Source organism: Eutrigla gurnardus, assembly GCF_963514095.1.
Source record: "Eutrigla gurnardus genome assembly, chromosome: 4".
NCBI classification, from domain to species: domain Eukaryota; kingdom Metazoa; phylum Chordata; class Actinopteri; order Perciformes; family Triglidae; genus Eutrigla; species Eutrigla gurnardus.
Genome location: NC_139918.1, coordinates 26,433,761 through 26,451,812, shown reverse-complemented (window position 1 = coordinate 26,451,812; position 18,052 = coordinate 26,433,761). Strand labels below are relative to the sequence as shown.

At 42.9% G+C, this 18,052-nt stretch overlaps 1 protein-coding gene across 1 annotated transcript in view; it reads right to left on the bottom strand.

The window, feature by feature from the left end:
* arhgap21b (Rho GTPase activating protein 21b) overlaps positions 1-18,052 on the bottom strand; it is a 33,897-nt gene that overhangs the window by 12,914 nt on the left and 2,931 nt on the right. The window contains exons 3-8 of the mRNA XM_084007554.1: positions 11,539-11,721; positions 11,382-11,403; positions 6,119-6,211; positions 5,611-5,689; positions 5,467-5,521; positions 18-1,593 (exon numbers count right to left, since the gene is read on the bottom strand). Coding sequence (XP_083863680.1) covers positions 18-1,593; positions 5,467-5,521; positions 5,611-5,689; positions 6,119-6,211; positions 11,382-11,403; positions 11,539-11,721 — 2,008 coding nt within the window. The remainder of the gene's footprint in view (positions 1-17; positions 1,594-5,466; positions 5,522-5,610; positions 5,690-6,118; positions 6,212-11,381; positions 11,404-11,538; positions 11,722-18,052) is intronic.

The window sequence follows — 18,052 nt, the reverse complement described above, 5'->3', positions numbered from 1 at the left end:
ACCGATGATTCTCTTACCGATGAATGGAATGGAGTCCAGAGACTCGTCCAGGTTGCTGGAGCAGGAGGTGTGACACTGTTCGTCGAGGCGGCGCATTCGCATCTCTCGACGGGCGTCGTTGGGAAGCCAGCACGCCGCCACGTCGGCTGTGGAATCCGGCCCGTCGTCGTTCACAGCCAGGATGTAGGAGGGGTGCCGCAGAGGGCTGGGGTTCTTTCCAGCGGGGGGTTTCTCCCTTAGAATGACGCCGGTCTCCGTAGGGCTTCGCCCGTTGACTTGACTCTGGAGGTCTGGATGGGGTGGTTTGAGAATGCTAGGCCTCTGAGGCAGCAGCTTTGGGGTGGAGCATGAAGATGACCTGTGTGCCACCAATGCTGCATCTCCACCTGCCTCAGCAGCCTGCATGCTTTCAGCCCGGAACCTGCTCTGGCCTTGTTGGAGAGTGTGGGCTGCGTGCTTTCCTTTCACTGCAACTCTTTGGTCAATATGAGAATGTTCAGCACTTGTGCTCTTTCCAAAATGTGAGTGTCTGTCTGAGAGCATGGGTGAGGAGCGGGTCTGAAGAGAATCTGGTCCTTTGGAGTAAAGAGAAGGCTTGGGTGCCCCCCTCATGCCACCTCTGTATCCAGCAGAAGGTCTGTAGAGCATGGCTTGTCTGGGGACAGACTGCCTGCTGGGCCTCGTACCTTGGTCTGTCCTTCCGTACCCTCCTCTCCTCTCGGTGGGTCGAGCTAGTTCTGCAGGGTCAATATAGTCTGTGGAGTGTGCCCGGGCTTTGTGCATTAGGCCATCTTGGGAGACGCTTCGGGGAGGCCAGTTCCTGGCATGGACCAGTCTCTCGGCATTACTCATGCGGTCCTGCGAAGCACTGCGTGGGGCGATTTTAAAGTGGGGCGGAGGTCCTTGGTATGACCGTTCATGGGAGGTACTCCTCCGTCGCATCACCTTAGGGCCCCAGTCCCCCCGGGGAATGTGATGAGCAGCACCGAAGGCGCTCTGACTGGATGTTCGCAAATTGTCCAGCCTCTCCTGGATAGTCCGACTGCCATGGGAATGGATTCCTTTGTTGTCAATGTACTCCTTGTATGTTTGGTAAGTGCGCCAATCAATGTTTTGATTGTTGCCTGGGTAGTGAGGTGGCTGACCTGCAAATTGAACCATTCCCGCACCACTGGGATAGACGTCAGCCTTTCGAGGGTGAGGATACTGGGCCAGTGACCCTGGCCTCCCTCTGGCAAAGACAGGGTCCACATAATCTATCCTATGTGTTGGACCCCTGCGCCCCATTTGGGCAGCATCAGGAGGAACCACCACAGTCCTCACGCTGTCGTTGCGCATGCACACTGCCATCTGGCTTTTTGGATATGCTTGAGGAGGAGGAGGCGATGGGGGCACGGTGATTTCCTTGCGATACCCATGGTCAGGAGGTGCCGTCGGCCCTTGGCACACCTGCACGGCAGAGTCTGTCGCCTGGGCCATGGCCGTAGGCTTAGAGCCTACTCTGGGGTAGCATGCTGTAGGTGGATCAGGAATGTGACAGGCATTTCCACTGTAACTGCTGCGGCCGCGGAGGTAGGCATCCTGGGAGTAGGCCTGGAGACAGAGCAACGAAGCAGTGTTACAATAGCTATAGCACAAGCTGCATTTGCAAGTGTGTGTAATATTCAACAGTGTGCCACTAGATGATTACAGAGAAGTAGAGTGCGATATTACAAATGCAACTGGATGCATGTGTGTGGGCATCGCATGTTGCAGAGTGAGTGGAGGCGTTAGCAGTTCAGAGGTGTCAGTAGTCTTCATCTGCTACTTATTTACAGTTCTCATGGTAATGCTCACTGTTCCAGAGGATACTTCACTGTATAAGCCACAATATTTCTCACAGAGAGAGAGAGATATTTTTTATAGTACACCAGTATATCTTCTTTATTCCTGCCTGTGTTCTCCAGTAATGTTGAATGGTGTTTATTTAGCATTCAATATTAAGCTTGCACTGTGACATTTTTAGCAATGGTTGGGTAACAATCAATATACATTAGATAAGGCAATCAAGTAGCGAACACAACATATTTAAATAAACATAACGTAGAAATGTTGACATGGATGATGACAAGTAACGAGTGTCTTCATTTTCCCAACTCAGACTGACGGACTGTAACCTCAGACAGACAGCAGGTTGCCCATCCCTTATAGAAAAGTGCTATAAATAGCCTGCCTGATTATCATCCAAGGTTTGGAAGCCTACACTTTTTCACTGCAGATACTTCTAAAATCAATTTCAATAAATACACAATTTAAGCTTAAGCTTTCTATGGGCTCGTTAGCCTCACTACATTTATCTGCACATACAACAAGGCTAAGAATGTGTAAAGGTATGAGGACTTTGATCCTGTTACCTGGTGTCAAATTACAATCTTACATAAAGCTGTGTGTGTGTGTGTGTGTGTGTGTGTGTGTGTGTGTGTGTGCCACAGCAATCAGCGCCAAGCAAGGTTCCTCCCTTTGTAGGCATGAGTGTGCAAGAGAGTTCAGAGGTCACTGGCCTTTATCACACTAATGACATCTGGCATGGAGGATAAAGAAGGGGCGAGGCTTGGCTGTGATGCCAGCTGGATGCCAACTCAAGTGCTCGATCTAACAGGTACTGCAGGCATAGTGCATCGGCCATTTCTACACATTTGAATCACCAACAGAGACAGTCAACCACGGCAGCTGAATAGCTATGATTTAAAAAAAAACAAAACCTGAAGACCCTCATCTTGTCATGACGATGCTGACATGCATGACATATGCAAAAAAAACGAGACAAGCACAACATGTCAACGTCAAACGGGTACCCGGTCTGCTGTTTGCTTACCAGAATAGTGGTTTCCAGAGGAAAAAAAGGCTGCCGTTACAGCATGTGAAAAGGAGAGTCTCAAGAAAATCATGGGATGAAAATGCCAGCGGAGCAAAATGCACACATCATATAAAAAAAAACAGCCACAGCAATGACTGGGCTTGACATGCTAAAAATATACTGGAGCTGCAGCAGCAGCAGCAGCTGCACAGGGGGATGAAGAAGCAGAGATGAAGCAGGGGTTGTCACGTTACGACCTGCCTTCCCTGGGTGAGGCAGCAGGAGTAAAAACTCGCCTCTCACGCTGCCGTCAAGTCTCCATGGTTCTATCCACCTTCAGCCGGAATATTACGCTAACTGAACAAGGTGCCTCCAGTCTATGTCTCTCACCCTCCCTCTCTCCCCCCCTCCCTCTGCTATTGCTCACATGACAGAAGCAGCAGCTGCTGATTATACATTCAGCTCTGATGGTACAGCTCCCCCCCCTCCCACTCCTTCCTCCGCTCTCCTTTTCCCTGAGCATCAACCTGTTATAAACAGCTGATATCATCTCCTGGTTTCAGCTCATCATTCATGCCGTTCCATCTTTTTTTTTTTTTCCCTCTCCTCAGTATTTCTTCCTCTGTTTTCCTGGTGTTCCCTCCCTGTTTCTGCTCCCTGAATGCACACCCTCTCTGTCTCTTTGCTAAGCAACTGCTGCCCGTCTCCGTGCAGCAAGTGTGAGCCGCCTCCTACAGTGTAACGCCATCCTGCTAGCATCTCTGATAATCCTCTTGTTCTCATGGACAGCCCTCATCAGTTTCCATGCAAACATGCAATATATTTCGTTTTTGTGTGTGTGTGTGTGTGTGTGTGTGTGTGTGTGTGTGTGTGTGTGTGTGTGTGTGTGTGTGTGTGTGGCTGCTGGCCACAACAAACATGAAAGATACAGTGGTCTGTGTAAATGGGTGGGGAGGGAGAAAACAGGAAGAAAATGGGAGGGGCCAAGCAGGGAAGAGGGGTGGAGTAACAGTCGATTGGTTATCAGAATAAAAAGGGAAACATATTTAATAACACATTTAAGAAGATGTCGAAATGGAAAAAATATTTTTCTGTGACATTACACGTTTAATTTTAATTGACTCATGATAGATTGTTATATCTAAATTTGACATTGAGCATTGACATTTTTTAAAATGTATAAGTGAGAGACGGCTGCTTGCATGTTTTGGGGATGAAGTGGTGCTTAAAGAGGAAGATGCCTCGTTTTTACAATACATATTGATATTGCAATTCTGGATGCCATTCCTCTAAATGATTAATTTACGATCAAGTTAAATATGTGGATTCAAAATTAAGTATCCACAAGGGAAATGTTTAGGTAAAGCAAACAGCCAAGCTCTTTCTAAAGAGACTGTCGGATAATAACAAGCCCCTGGGAGACGATTGCTGAGCATCCTGACAAAGCACTTAATGTTATTTGCTATAGATATGAAATGGATGAGTGCTCCTTTGCCTTGCCCTGATGTGCAGGATGCACAGTTGCTGCAAACAGCTGCATGCACCATGCATAAAAGGTTAATGATGAGAGCCGAAGTGCATTCATCTGGTATGAGAGCTGGAAATATTTCAGTAACATGCAAAACGCATTTTAATATTTAAACATTTTTAAACTGTTTTTTGGCAGCGAATGGTTAGGTCAAATAAAGACAAATGATGTGAAGCCTAATTAGATGGATTATAACGACATTAGAATATTATTTTTTAGGGCTAATCGTTCAGGACAACTGACTAAACAAAAAAAAATCTAAAACTTTAAAAACACTGAACCACACCAAAACATTATTGACTAAAATATGCAAAAGCAGTCGAACTAGAAACATTTGTGTGAGCAACACGCAAAAATCTCTGACCTGGATTGTAACATTAAAATATAAAATTCTGCATTTTATGTGCAAATTGTTTTTGAACATGGAAGTTAGGAGTCATTGCCATCTCTCTTTAACCATCTACTCCGACGTCTCACAAACAGCAAGTCTATTATTCAACTGCTTCTGTGAAAGACGTCATAGACACCAGTTATTAGTTACGAGAATAAAAATCTTTTACTTCATTCCCTGGTTGCGTTTCTATTTACGCAGGCATGGTAAAGCAGGTCCATTCCGGGTGGTTGATGGTCTACATCACCCAGACTCCATATATAGTTATCACACATGTATAAGAAATGAGACACCTTTCGTATCTGCTGCAGGTAACAAACCACAGAGGCTGTCGCATGTAGTTCAGCATGTGTGGCACTTCTAGGATGCAAAATACTCTTACTTTTACGCATTTAACAAAACGTCATGTGGATGGAGCTGTGTATATCATTATATATGTGTCCCTATAGGTGTTCTACCAACCCAATTAGACCAGTTTGGCAGTAGCGTCAGCAGTGGTTTGAAGACAGATTAGAGAAAGGCCCCTCTGGCCTGATTAAGGGGGCCTAGTTAGAAAACTCTGATGGGCTATGTGGGCTGCCTGCATCTCATGACTACTGTCCCAACGTGAACTCCTTAAATTGGATCAGCTCTGAACTTATTCTGGGCCTGGACAACACCCAGATATTCAAGTGTCTGGGTGTTTAGAAAATAGGGGATTGAGAAACGTACCAGTTGGAGTATATCCTCATCTTTTGGCATCACACAAAGTTCAAGAAAGTCACCACTGTTGGGGAACAAAAAAAAAACAGAATTAAACAGGGAAAATACAAAGACTGACCAGTGGCATCCATACAAATGTACATTACACCCCACCTGTCTTGGATCAAGGATATAACATCACAATAGGCTTTCCCGATGATGCTTGCTCCATTCACCTTCACTAGCCGATCACCTAATGGGCATCAAAGAACACCAATTAAAAAAACAAAACATACAGAAGATTACAGACTTAAAACCTAACCCGCAAAATGCATCAACCTAAGACTCGTTGCACTCAGTGATCTAATATTCCTTAATCCTGCATTCTCATAAAATAATCTAGATAAAATCACCTGATGTTGAGGTTTACAGTAAACTGTGCTGAAAGTTCTCTAATAAAGCATAAACCGCTCAATAAAGAGGCACTTTCCTCCAACAACATGACCTGGCTAGTGTTTGACATTACAGCTCCATCACAGCAGGAATGGTGTCGGGTCACTACTGAAAACTGAACTCCTTGCAGTTACAGGATTGTGCCATGGGAGTACTTACACTTCCAGTCGTTCTCTAGTATGTATTGGTTGATGAAGGAGACTAATTGGTTGATCGTGTGATTGATTACCTGTGCAAAGCCCAGCTCCGTGACCCGGGCCACCTTCCTTCACTTGCTTCACAAAAATGGTGTCCATTGGTTCTAGCCTATTCCGTTGTCTCCCTGATGAGAAGAGACAGGTTAACAATTACACACTGCAAACACATAAATCATGCACACTTTAAAGTAAAATGCCAACAAGATTGCACATACAAAAAACACTATAAAGTAATATTATAGAAATCTCCTATTATGTATAGTTTTTACCACAAATGAAGCAAGGAAATTAAAATCCCAAACAAAACATTTGAATAAAAGAAGCACTCTACTGAAGGCTGAATGTGAAATGTGAAAACAACAACCAGTGAGTGCTGGACTGAGCAGTAAATTGTTTCATGGCATTTAGGTTAGAAGAGAAAACGGTGGCTGTGTACGAGAACGAGAGAGAAAGTGGGAGGTTTGTCACAAGATCTGGAGACGAGTGAATCAACATTGTGACAGCACAACAGACCGTTGCTTGCCCATATTACAATAGTTTTCAATGGACACCATCATTAATTGGCTCAGAGGAAAATAATAAGCTTAAAAGAGGGACATGGTGTGGTTTTAGGGAGGTGGATGAAAGCAGCTAAAGAGAATAAACCTGTTTGCTCATGCTGCTCCTGTCTCCTAGCAGCTGCATGGCTGCAGAAAAAAAAAACGAAGGAAAAGAAAAGAAAGAGAGGGGGTGAGAGAAAGAGAGACTAAGAGGAGGTAGAGTGACAGTGTGCTCAGCTGCACAACTCCCACTCTTTCCTTATAAACTGAGAAATAGCTCTGGGCACAGCCAAAGAGTGGCTCAAACCCTTCACCAGTAGTTAACATTCTGGTAGTGAGTCAGCGCACGATCACTCCCAAACGAAAAGCCCATGGGAAGGCCAGCATGAAAACAGGCGTGGTGGTTTATAATATATAAAAAAAGAATTGAACAAAAAGTTGTTTAACAATCCCGACCACGATCAATGAAAGTGGTTTAATATAATTTGAGTCATCCAAAACATTTATGAGAAACATGACTTCAGCCCTGTGACGGACACAATATTGCCAATATTTTGTGTTTAAGCCATTGGAAAAAGGGCACTGGGGCAATCAGGTGCTTTAATATTACTTGGTGGTTATTTAATCAATAATAATCAGCAGTAATCCGTAAACTACCTCACAAAACAAAGACACACTTGTGCCTCCATTTTTCTCTCTTCCACAAACAAGATTACTCATAGAGAATCACATCCTGGGGACTCACATTATGTAATACTGCAACAGGAGTCCCATTTAACCACAGCAGCAAGACAGGCTCCCTCTGGTGGTATGCTAGATAACTGCATCACTAACTCCACAATGGAGCTGCTCCATAACTCCATACATGAGTCATGGTACATTTATAAATATTTAAATATAAAAGTGGAAGCGACTCACTGTTTTACCACCTTGGAGAAAATAACATTTTGGATTCTTCAACTTCTACTCACTTCAACAACAATGTGCACAATGGAGCTCTCTTTTTTACAGCGCTCTGAATCACTCTGACTAGATTTATCTTTGCTCTACAAGACTGCTCTGGGAAATAACAAATGTCTTAATTATTTACACTCTGAAGCACCACCCGAACACGGACATCATACATCTACTCTCTACCTAACCAGTGCTGTTTGGCACCTCACCATTTGTATACACTCCCAACGTTTTGGGAAATTGGCTTTGTTTGTTAATTTACCTAAGATGAAATGCAATATATTATATATATTTAATCTCTGCGTGTTCAGTAGAAACAGAAAACATAGATGCGAGTGTTCATTTAAACCCAGAGAAAGCCCTGTCCAAGATATACAAAAACATTGCCAGGTTTCATTTGATATATTCTAATCAGTTGGGGAATCGAGTGGGAGAGGCTTGGTTAAAAACACTATTTGTTCCAAGTGCCTCCAGAAGGCTTGTGTTTATGCTCATTCACATTGGAGAATACTTCAAGACTATTTGCAGAATGATGTGAGATTTAAAAAAAAAACTAAAACTAAACCTAATCAGCAAACACTTAAAAATATCCTTCATCGAATTAGCCTGCCGTTTGTAAATGGGCATTGTTGTAAGTGTTTGTTTGGCAATGGGTGCTTGCAGCAAAAGGCCGATTAATGAGGGCTTTGATCGAGATGAAAGACGGCTTGTCTTGAGAAGCAGGAGACTCTAATACGATACCGATGGTGGCGAGGCCCTGCGGAGGACAAACAGCAACCCATCACAACTCTGACGCAACGTTTTTACTCATAAACCAATGTTTTGGTAGATATACCTTCTTCAGAATAAATCCCAACAATCAGTCGTTTTCAAATGGCAACCAAACAATGAGGCCATTAATCTTCCCAGCAAAGTCTAAATTGTGTTCCCATTGTTAAGAATGTAGATTATAAATTACAGATACAGCTGTTCATAGTTGTTTTGTGGATGTTTCTACACATAAATCTATCAGTGGACTTCTCAGAGACAGTGACTGCCAATGTTTGGGAGAAACTAATCCAAGTTGTCTTACTAACTGCATTTAGTCACTATGCAACAAATGGCTGGAATAAACTTCCTGAAGATGTAAGACTTGCCCCAACTCTGACCACTTTTAAAACTAGACTGAAAACTTTTATGTTCACCATAGCTTTCTGCTAAATCTTTTAATGTCTGCACTGTTTTTAATTATTGCAAATATGTTTTTATTCTATTTTCTTTCTGTAATGCATTTTTAAAATTTTTATTATTTTCTTTTAATTCTTCTATTTTTCTTTTCTTTTTTTCTTCTCACTTTGTTTTATGATGTGAAGCACTTTGAGTCTGCCTTGTGTATGAAATGTGCTATACAAATAAAGTTGCCTTGCCTTGCCTTGCCTAACTAAAACAAAAATACAGCTTAAGTGTATATTTATTCTGAAGAAGGCAGTAAGTGCCAACAAATGATTAATAAATAAGAATGCGTCAGAGTTATGAGCATGCAGCTCTCCCCTCCCTCCTTTTGATTTCTGTCCACTGCTGTTTCATCGGTGTGGTACTCTGTGGTACCCGTCTTCAAGCCTGGCTCGCTGCCTACAACCCTCCGTGTGCAGCATTATGCAACTGCCAGCATTCTTTAATATTCTCTGGCTTACCCGCTGAGAAGCAACAAAGCTCCAGACTAAAAAGGTCTTCTACGGCGTTTTAGCTTTTTGGGTGAAATATTAATCATGACTGCTGCACCGTTTCGTGAAGTTGACATTTGGCCAATGAGTAAACTCTGTGAGTGCTTTCCAACGTGGCCCTTTTGTTGCAGAAATCACAAAGCGGGTGACAAGAGACGGCTCCAATTTGGAACCGAGACGCCACAATACCAGTTTATCGTGTGGTTACGGGCCGAGGCTGTAATTGGACTGGTATTTAGAGTAGTCTCTATCGAGATAAAAAAAACAACTCATGATTATTTAAAGCCTTGCTGTGTGCCGTGCCGAGTGCAGATCTCCATGATTCCCCTGGTACGTGCATCATATACGGACCATTCAGGATTTTAATTGGATGCAAGCAACCATTATCATTAGCGCAGGACTGTAACCAGATTAAAGCATGTGTCGGCGAGTATGTTCAGATGACCATGTGACTGCGTGTGCTTTCTAATGAGCGGCGTCTCCATGTCATACTACACAACAGCCTACGCCATCTGTTGCACCGTACAGCGAATCTCCCTACATCTGCAGCTGGCTGATTCAGTGTTATAACATCAATAACATGATATGACACAATACATCTTTTGGTGATTAGTCCGACTCTTAAAAAAGGCCTGCTTTCCAGTCGTGGGACATATTTATACGAGTTCACCGACCCTAGTGTTGTGTGGAGTAATCAATTATGAATGCCTCCACCTGTTGGGTCACCATATCACTTTACTAATGTTTTTCCCCCATCAATTGTTCTCGTCTTCTCAAAACCACCAATAATACTGATTATGTCACAGCATATTGTGGCGTGAGTTAAGACAGATTAATGGGGTTTCCTCACACTGGTGCAAACAATACTTCACTTCCTCAACGTGTTCAAGGTGAATTACAGTGGTGCTTTCCTGTACAATTTTCCTCTCAAAGGAATATAAATATCTTAATAGAATTACTGACGTCCGCATGAATATATTCCAGAGACAGCGACCTCCTCACGGTGAACAAAAAGCAACGGACTAAACACAGAACGAGGCCGACAAATAAGCCACTGGGATATGATCTCGCAGCGACCACGCGAGGATGGGACAGTAACTCAATTAGAACAATCTAGATCTAATCTAAATAAAATACCTTGTAGTTCCCGGATGACCACAGTACATCTTTTACCTCTTTGACAGAGAATCTCATACAAGATTTTAAAGTTACCTCTTTGGCAACCATACAGGGTTGGAAATTCAATTCAGACTTTGAAGAGACTCACAAAGTCCTAATAAAGTTAGGAAAATTAGATTGTGATGTTTTGGCTTAAGATGTGACACTGGTCAACATCACAGACATAGTATTCAAAACATGTCACAATCATGTTTCCTTCGTATGTAACATTATTTATGACAAAAGTGATGAGTTTGGTCTCTGGCAAAAGAGTCTTGATAAAGGCTGTTATTTCTATAAAATAATCAATATTCTATGATAGATATTTGATTTCAAACTCCTTTGGGTTCATGTTTTCCTCAAATCCACATACATTTTCAGGGCCAACAAAATGTGTGAAACCTTGTGCTTGTGTTTTTGTGAAAATGACAAAGGAGTTGCAATAATACAAATGTTTTTTTTAATGCCAAATAGTGAGTGGACCATAAAGATTGGGTCTATATTGAAGTTATGTTGCGCATGGCATTTAAAAGTATGTAATTTTGTATACAAACAAATGCCAGGGATTTGATGTGAGGCTTGTCTGCATGAGAATAACAAGGGCAAAGAGGATCATACATGCACAAACTAGTAAAATTGAGACCATCTCTTTCTGACAAGCTTTTTTGTGTTTATGGCGAGGGAGAAAAGCAGCAAGAACAACACCGAAGTGAAAACAATGCGAAGAGGTGGGTCAGTGCCGGACAGAAACAGGTGGTGCTGACCAAACCTTTCATGCCTCCACAAAGGTCAGTGACACACAGGAGCGACATTGTTCTCATTTCATAAGGAAGCAAAAAGAGCCAAAGAGTGGATGGATTAAGAGTCATTAGATGTCAGAGGCACTGCTCTGACTCAGCAGTGCTGAAGGTCAGGCATGGAGAGAGGAACGGTCTGCTTACCTTGACGGCTGTGATCTTCCTCCTGTAAAAACACAGAAATACTAGGTCAGACTCTTTCTGTTGACCTAAGCGTAATCTCACGTGATGAGCAAATGATACACAGGTGTGTGAAAAGCTTCTGACAATGTCAACAAGCGAAGACGAGGCTGACGTTTACCGGGAAGCAGTGCATGGTCGACTCCGGCGGGTACACGATGAAGTGACGCAAGGTGAAGCCGAACCCTTGCGAAGTGCGCCGCAAACGCACGGTTTTGGGCCTCGGCCACGAGAACGGCTCCTCCTCGGTTGCGTATTGCGCTGCAGGTGAATCAGGCAGGCTTCTCCACTCTGGAGAGTCATTCTGCAAAAAAAAGAGAAAAGTGGAGGAAGGAATTTAGAGGCTTAACTTTCACATAAACGCTGATGACATTTATGAGGTTTGTGGTGGAAAGTGTAGCTATGAAATTAGGACCGTAAACCCCCCGGTGCTAAAAACGCACCACAATTTAAGTCGTCCCCACTTAGCACAAATAAACACCGACTAAGTGTAAGTCATTGATTAAAACTTGGACACTGTTTAGAGAATGGGCTTTTGGAAAATGCAACAGGCTGTCCTGTGTTCAGAGTGAAGTCACGGTATCCCATTTTCACACAGCTGGAGAGTAGAGCATATCAGGCTTCAGGGCTGTGGACACCCCTGTGTTGTTTACTGGCTATTTATAGCCTCACACCTTTGTGAAACGTGTGTGTGTGTGTGTGTGTGTGTGCACCACCCCCACCCCTTTACGCAGGACTCCCCATATCATATTCCCTGCTCCAGTAAGACCATCGGGGAACACTTCTGTTCAAACAGCCCACAATGAAAAAGTAGTTTTCCCCTCGCCCCGTCTCAAACAAACCCTCCCCCTCCCCCCAATGCACAGACATTCCCCCACAGTGTGAGGAATTTGATGAGCTTGCATTCACGCTATCTCTGCCTGGGCAGAAATGTTGAGCAAAATGCCAGAAAAAAATCAGAGTGAATAACACGTTTCCAGAACTATTTATCTACTTGTGACGAACGCAGTTTGAAAAACTAAACACAACTTTTCAAAATCAGACCTGCATGTTTTGATTAAAAGAGAAACGTGTAAATCTGGGAAGCTCTCCCACATGATCCAGCTGTTGCAGGGAGTAGTGAATGAGCCAAACCACGAAGAATAAATTCAAAAGCTGTTTGTTCACACTAACTTATAACCACAATCTCCAATTTGCTCGGAGTAGGTCACAGGATGAACTTTAACAAACCGAATGGTTCATTAGAAATAAATCGGGTGCCTGAAGGAGTGTGCCAAAGCCTGCTCCACGGAGCTCTTTGCAGTGTGCTTTACTGCTTCTCAATCTCAGCAACCACTTTTTTATGCTTTTAAACCATATATTTCGGAAAGAGGCAGCCTTAACTACTTGGATCGGAGTGTATTTTAAGTGGCACCCAGAGCTGTTGAACGCATAAGGAGGTCAGAAAGTAGAGAGTACGGATTCCTAGCACTGCTGTGGCTGTCTGGGAAACAGAGCTGCAGGTGCAGCTGACACCCATGTATTTTACTGAAACTAGCATAACAGGTTTTGCTGTGCATAACCAATCTTTGGCTGCTCTGTGATACCAGCGCTTGCATGTTACGGTCCGTGTCTGTACACAGCGTGTGCCTTCGAGGCAATAGAAAATGTTCAAATCCATACCGGGAGAAGCACTTATGGTGGTGATATGACAACTGGATGTTTGAAATGCCTGCATTCCCCCCCCCCTCGCCCCCTGGTGTCTCCGGGCCAAGCCGATCCCAGTCAACTGGATCTGATTTAGCAGCCAGTGTACTGGGCCATTTCCAACCCTCTGATCTCTAGATGTGCAGGACCGACGGGGGCGTGGGCCTTCTGGCAGACGAGCATGCTTCGCATTGTTGTCATTGCCACTTGTGTAGTTAATACCGTTGTGACATTCCAGGTCAATAAGACTCCCTCGTGGTTTCCCTTTTCTACTACCTGATAAACATGAATAAAAACAACGCTAATAATAAGGGTGGCGCTGAGAACTCCGGTGTAAATCTGATCTAAATTAACTCTGAGAAGAAGTCAAACATTACCAGATTACTTTGTAAATATAATTTTAAAAGGGGGAGGGGCTACAAAGAAAACACATGCAAGAGAAAACCCACATCAAACCGCACACCTATTCTCTCCTGCCTCTCGCCCATTTATGAATCACCAGAATGCTGGACTGATATTTGCACTGGGTGAGGCAGCTGGGAGAAAGATTTAGGACTCGGTTGGATATCTCTTGAATTCAAGTAGCGGCCGGGCCCCTGTCTCAGAGTGGGAAATACACTAATCCAACCGTCAAGACTCCAGTTAAACAGAAAAACCAAGTACACCTGTGGAGCAAACGCTTGTTGGCACGTTCCTTCATTATTTATTGAAGGAATACACATATTCACTAGAGCACCAAACATGTATTTAATCCACAGCTGAGAATGCAATCTCATTCAAGTGAACGTTGCTAAAAAACTACAATGCCCAGTTGTTTGAATTGCAAAGCGGTTTCTTTCTTGAAAGTGAGTGCATGTATGCATACGTTGTTCTTAAGGAGTTCCATCTTGAGAATGAATGAATGTGCTCGGGGGCTGAGAGCCGCAGACAGTCTGGGAAGTTGGAACGTCTAGTTTGGTTTTGGGCTTTTTCCTGGGATCTGTTTTTATTAGGTTTCATGCATGGCTACCATACTATTTGCACTGAGATCCCTGCGACAGAGGGCTACAGTCAATTTGGAAACATGTGTGAGACATGTGACATCGCTGGGACATTTGTCTTCCTTTTTGTTGCACAGTGCAGCAACGTCCGTCTCATTCTCAGAGCTGGACTAAGCACGGCATCTCTGAAGCATTGTTTGCATGCATCGACATAAAACAACTCGCAGTTGCCTGACTTGTCTTTAAAATCTATTCTTGTTTGACAAATTGTAAACCGTTTGTACCAACACATAAAGTGGCATACCATGGGGTACAAGTGGTCATTTTCTGAGAGATTATAAAGCAACTACATCCGTGGTTCCCCTACCACAGAGATTAAAGGGACGGCAAAACCAATACCACCCACTAACATCAGACATTTAAAAAAGGGGGAAACTGAACGTGCGCAGCCGTTTACAAACCGCAAACGTAGTTATCTGGAGGCTAGGTGCACACCGAAAAAGAACTGGAAGTTCCACCTTGTTCATTTTAACAAATATTATGAAACCACACTGCATGTCCTGTGTGTTTAAAAGCCTCTGCTGACATCACCAAATGACACATTTCAAGCACCACATGACATCAGCTCTAAATACATCAGACAAAGTACGCAGTCTTAAAATGAGAAGAAACCTAGTTCTCTGTGGGCTGCTAAATTCTACACCACATCCCGTCCAAACCAAGCACTTAACTGTGAAAAGCCTAAGATAATGACACAGAGGGCCTTCTGGTGGGACCTGGGCGTTCCAGCCGTGTAGTGAAAGACAATGTTAGGAGTATCATTACTCATCCCATGTGGTCACGGTGTTTTGTGCTTGCCACGCTTCTTCTGGACCTACTGGCCGCCGATGGAAACCTGACTATTGTCAGCTGATTTGCTCATATTAATAAACAAGAACTGTTTTATTAGGAAGTACTGATACATGCGAGTCCAGACCAGGTTGTGAGTTTTGCATATATTTGTTGTACTATTTGGTTTGGTTGCAGTTATGCAAATGCGTCATCTTGCAGAGACGTTCCTACTTTTGTCATCAACACCCACGTGTGGGCTGCAGCTCCCGAAAACTGTAAATCATTATTGAAAAACATGAATCGAAGTTGCCTCTATGGGGAGCAAAATTCAAACGACCCCAAACTTAAATTTATAGTTACATTTTTTATTAATGTATTTCCTAATCCATTCAATTGTGTTTATGCAAAAAAAAACACTTTATATGACAATAACAAAAGAAAAATGAAGGATAATATTTAGAATTATTGACAGACGAAACAGGACAGCAGTGAAAAAGGCTGCCTGGAGCCTTGATGTCTTTTATTGAAACCAAAAAAATTCAGCCAAGAAAATTGCGAATGGTACAAGGCTATTGAAAAGTCTTATGATAACCGGTCATGCAGGATATGTTTTTAAATGCTGGCTGTGTTTCCATTACAAATCTTACTTGTTATATTATTGGCAAAAACATATTTCTTTGAGGGCCACTTCACCCCTAGGTCCCTAGCCTGAGGCCATCCGCTGCATAATTTTGAAAATGCAAAAAAAAAAAAAAAAAAAAAGTGCAGCTTCGACAATGATAGCCACAGTAGGTTAGAAAATAGCAATATGGCGTGGGGCATGTAATTTGATAGACTTACTGTTTATCAGACCACAAGTGAGACCAGAATTACACCCTGTGGTGCCTCGCTCCCCACCGCTGGGAGACTACTTGGCCGTCTTGGGGGACGGACCTTCGTGCCTGAAGCAACTCAAATTCAGCCAGCATGAACCCTAGCGCCTCCATCTCCAGTGCTGCTGTCAGCCAGCTGGTGGCGCTCATAGTCTGTAACCAGTGTAGCATTAGCATGACAGCATGGTGGAATTAGCCAGCAAATGTTAGCAACAAAAATTAAACAACGTTTTGCTTCGTCCACACGTCGTCGTCGTCGTCATCATTAACACCGATTGACCACATCTTCTAATGTGCTGATAGCTTCATTTACAGTCCACAGAAAGAAGAGAACAGGCTTCTGGTGTTCTGTGGATGTAATGCTACACAGTGAAAAGTGAAAACAATAAACGCTGTGGGGCGAGGCGAGGAGGGGGTCTTATTAGAGGGCATGAAGTTTCTTTTATTACATCCTGTGTGAGAATGTGCCTTGAAAGATTAGGGCTGATTTAAGCCATTTTTCAACCGTGAAATGCTGAGTTTGGCATCACTGATGTGTTTCATCAAAGTAAAGTCATATAATTTAGTTTACAGCTCCAGTGTGCATGAACTCTTAATGCAGCTATTAGTTCGGTAACAGTGGCGAACATGACATGCATTTCAACAATTGATTGAGTTGTGTAGCGATCAATTTCACACTGATATCTATATTAATTATGTGTCTTACGTGTTGGAAGCAGCTACAGACCTCAATGACTGCAGGGAGTTGACGCAATAGTATAAACACCTTACCAATAAGGTGCAATCTCATAGTCGCCCTGAGTTATTAACTTTGGGACACCTGTAATCAGATAACACACATCACCTCACGGGCAAATACTGAAAGTAAAATTATGTTTCAGTAGCAAATAAAGAGATATAATCTAAATATCCATTTGGTGTGAATACACATACACACAAAATATGTGTATCCACACTTCCTGGAATACCCAGCGGGAAAATAAATAAATAAATCAACCAAGAAACAACAGAATAAAACAAATGAATGCCACATTTGTCACCCTTGCATTAGAATAAACTAAAATGTTTTAAATAAATAAGCGAGAGAATGAATGCTGAAGCGAGTAAGTAAACCGTCTACAGCTGAATTTAGTCATGAGACTGGACTGCCTATACGCCCAACTCACATCTGTGGGAGGAAATTACTGATGCCTTTGGTTTCCTGGGGAGCGTGATTAAAAAAACAAAACAGCTGTTTAGTTATTTCTCTCACAAAGCTTTGCCAAAGATGTGCACGAACACGTGCAGATGTGTAAACGTGCCAATGTGTTTGGCTTGCGTGAAATGTTTAGAGTTAAGAATTTCAACCAAAGACATTTGGGACCATTGTTTTTGCCAACACTGCACATCTCCAACCGGTCACGTCGCTTATAAAAGGAATGGATTTAGCAGAATTTAGTTCATCTTATGAGGAAAGCTCTCTACAATATCAAACATCTCCAACAACGTGTTCAAGCTACAAGGTGAGCTGTTTAATCGAGGCACAGAAAACATTGCAGGCTTTTCACTCTCAGATGACATGGATGACGTTACTGCACAGAAACTGTGGAAAAAGAAAAGAAAACACACAGTCCGTCTCTCTTTCTCCTCTCCTGACACATCACAGACACAACCATAAGACAACGGGATGTAATAGTCTTCTTCTATCCAATTGAAGGTCAATTTTCCCTTCCGATTGCCATCAGTTATCCACGTGATGGCTGCACAGAGGGTTCTGTAAAAGGCAGCCAGCCTAAATGAGATAAACACTGAGCTTTAATGAGGTCGAGATTGTGGGGGATGGGGGGGTCTGTTTGTCAATAGCCCCCTGCAGAGCTAAATATGGATCATGCTTCGTAATCAGGAACAGTTATTCATTTTATTCCACTCCTCAATTTTGTCACGCTACTACATAACAGGCTGATTCATATATATTATGATGGTCTCATGATATATATAGAGAAAATAGCTATAGATAGAGAAAATCCAACAGCAGACTGATCAGCATCCAATCAAAATGTCTATTTCCTGCAAACCCAATCTGAACAGATGAATCCAAGAAGAGGAGGGAGACGTTGAGACATTGTCTGCTGTTTGGATTCAGCCACAATGTTTGAATACCATTCACTATTCAGCCAATAAAAGCAGACAAACACTTCAGTGTGGGGGAAAAAAAGAGAGAAATCTCAACTCAACAACTAAACTACTTCTCCATCCAGTTACAAAGTCATTGCCATATGCAAAATAT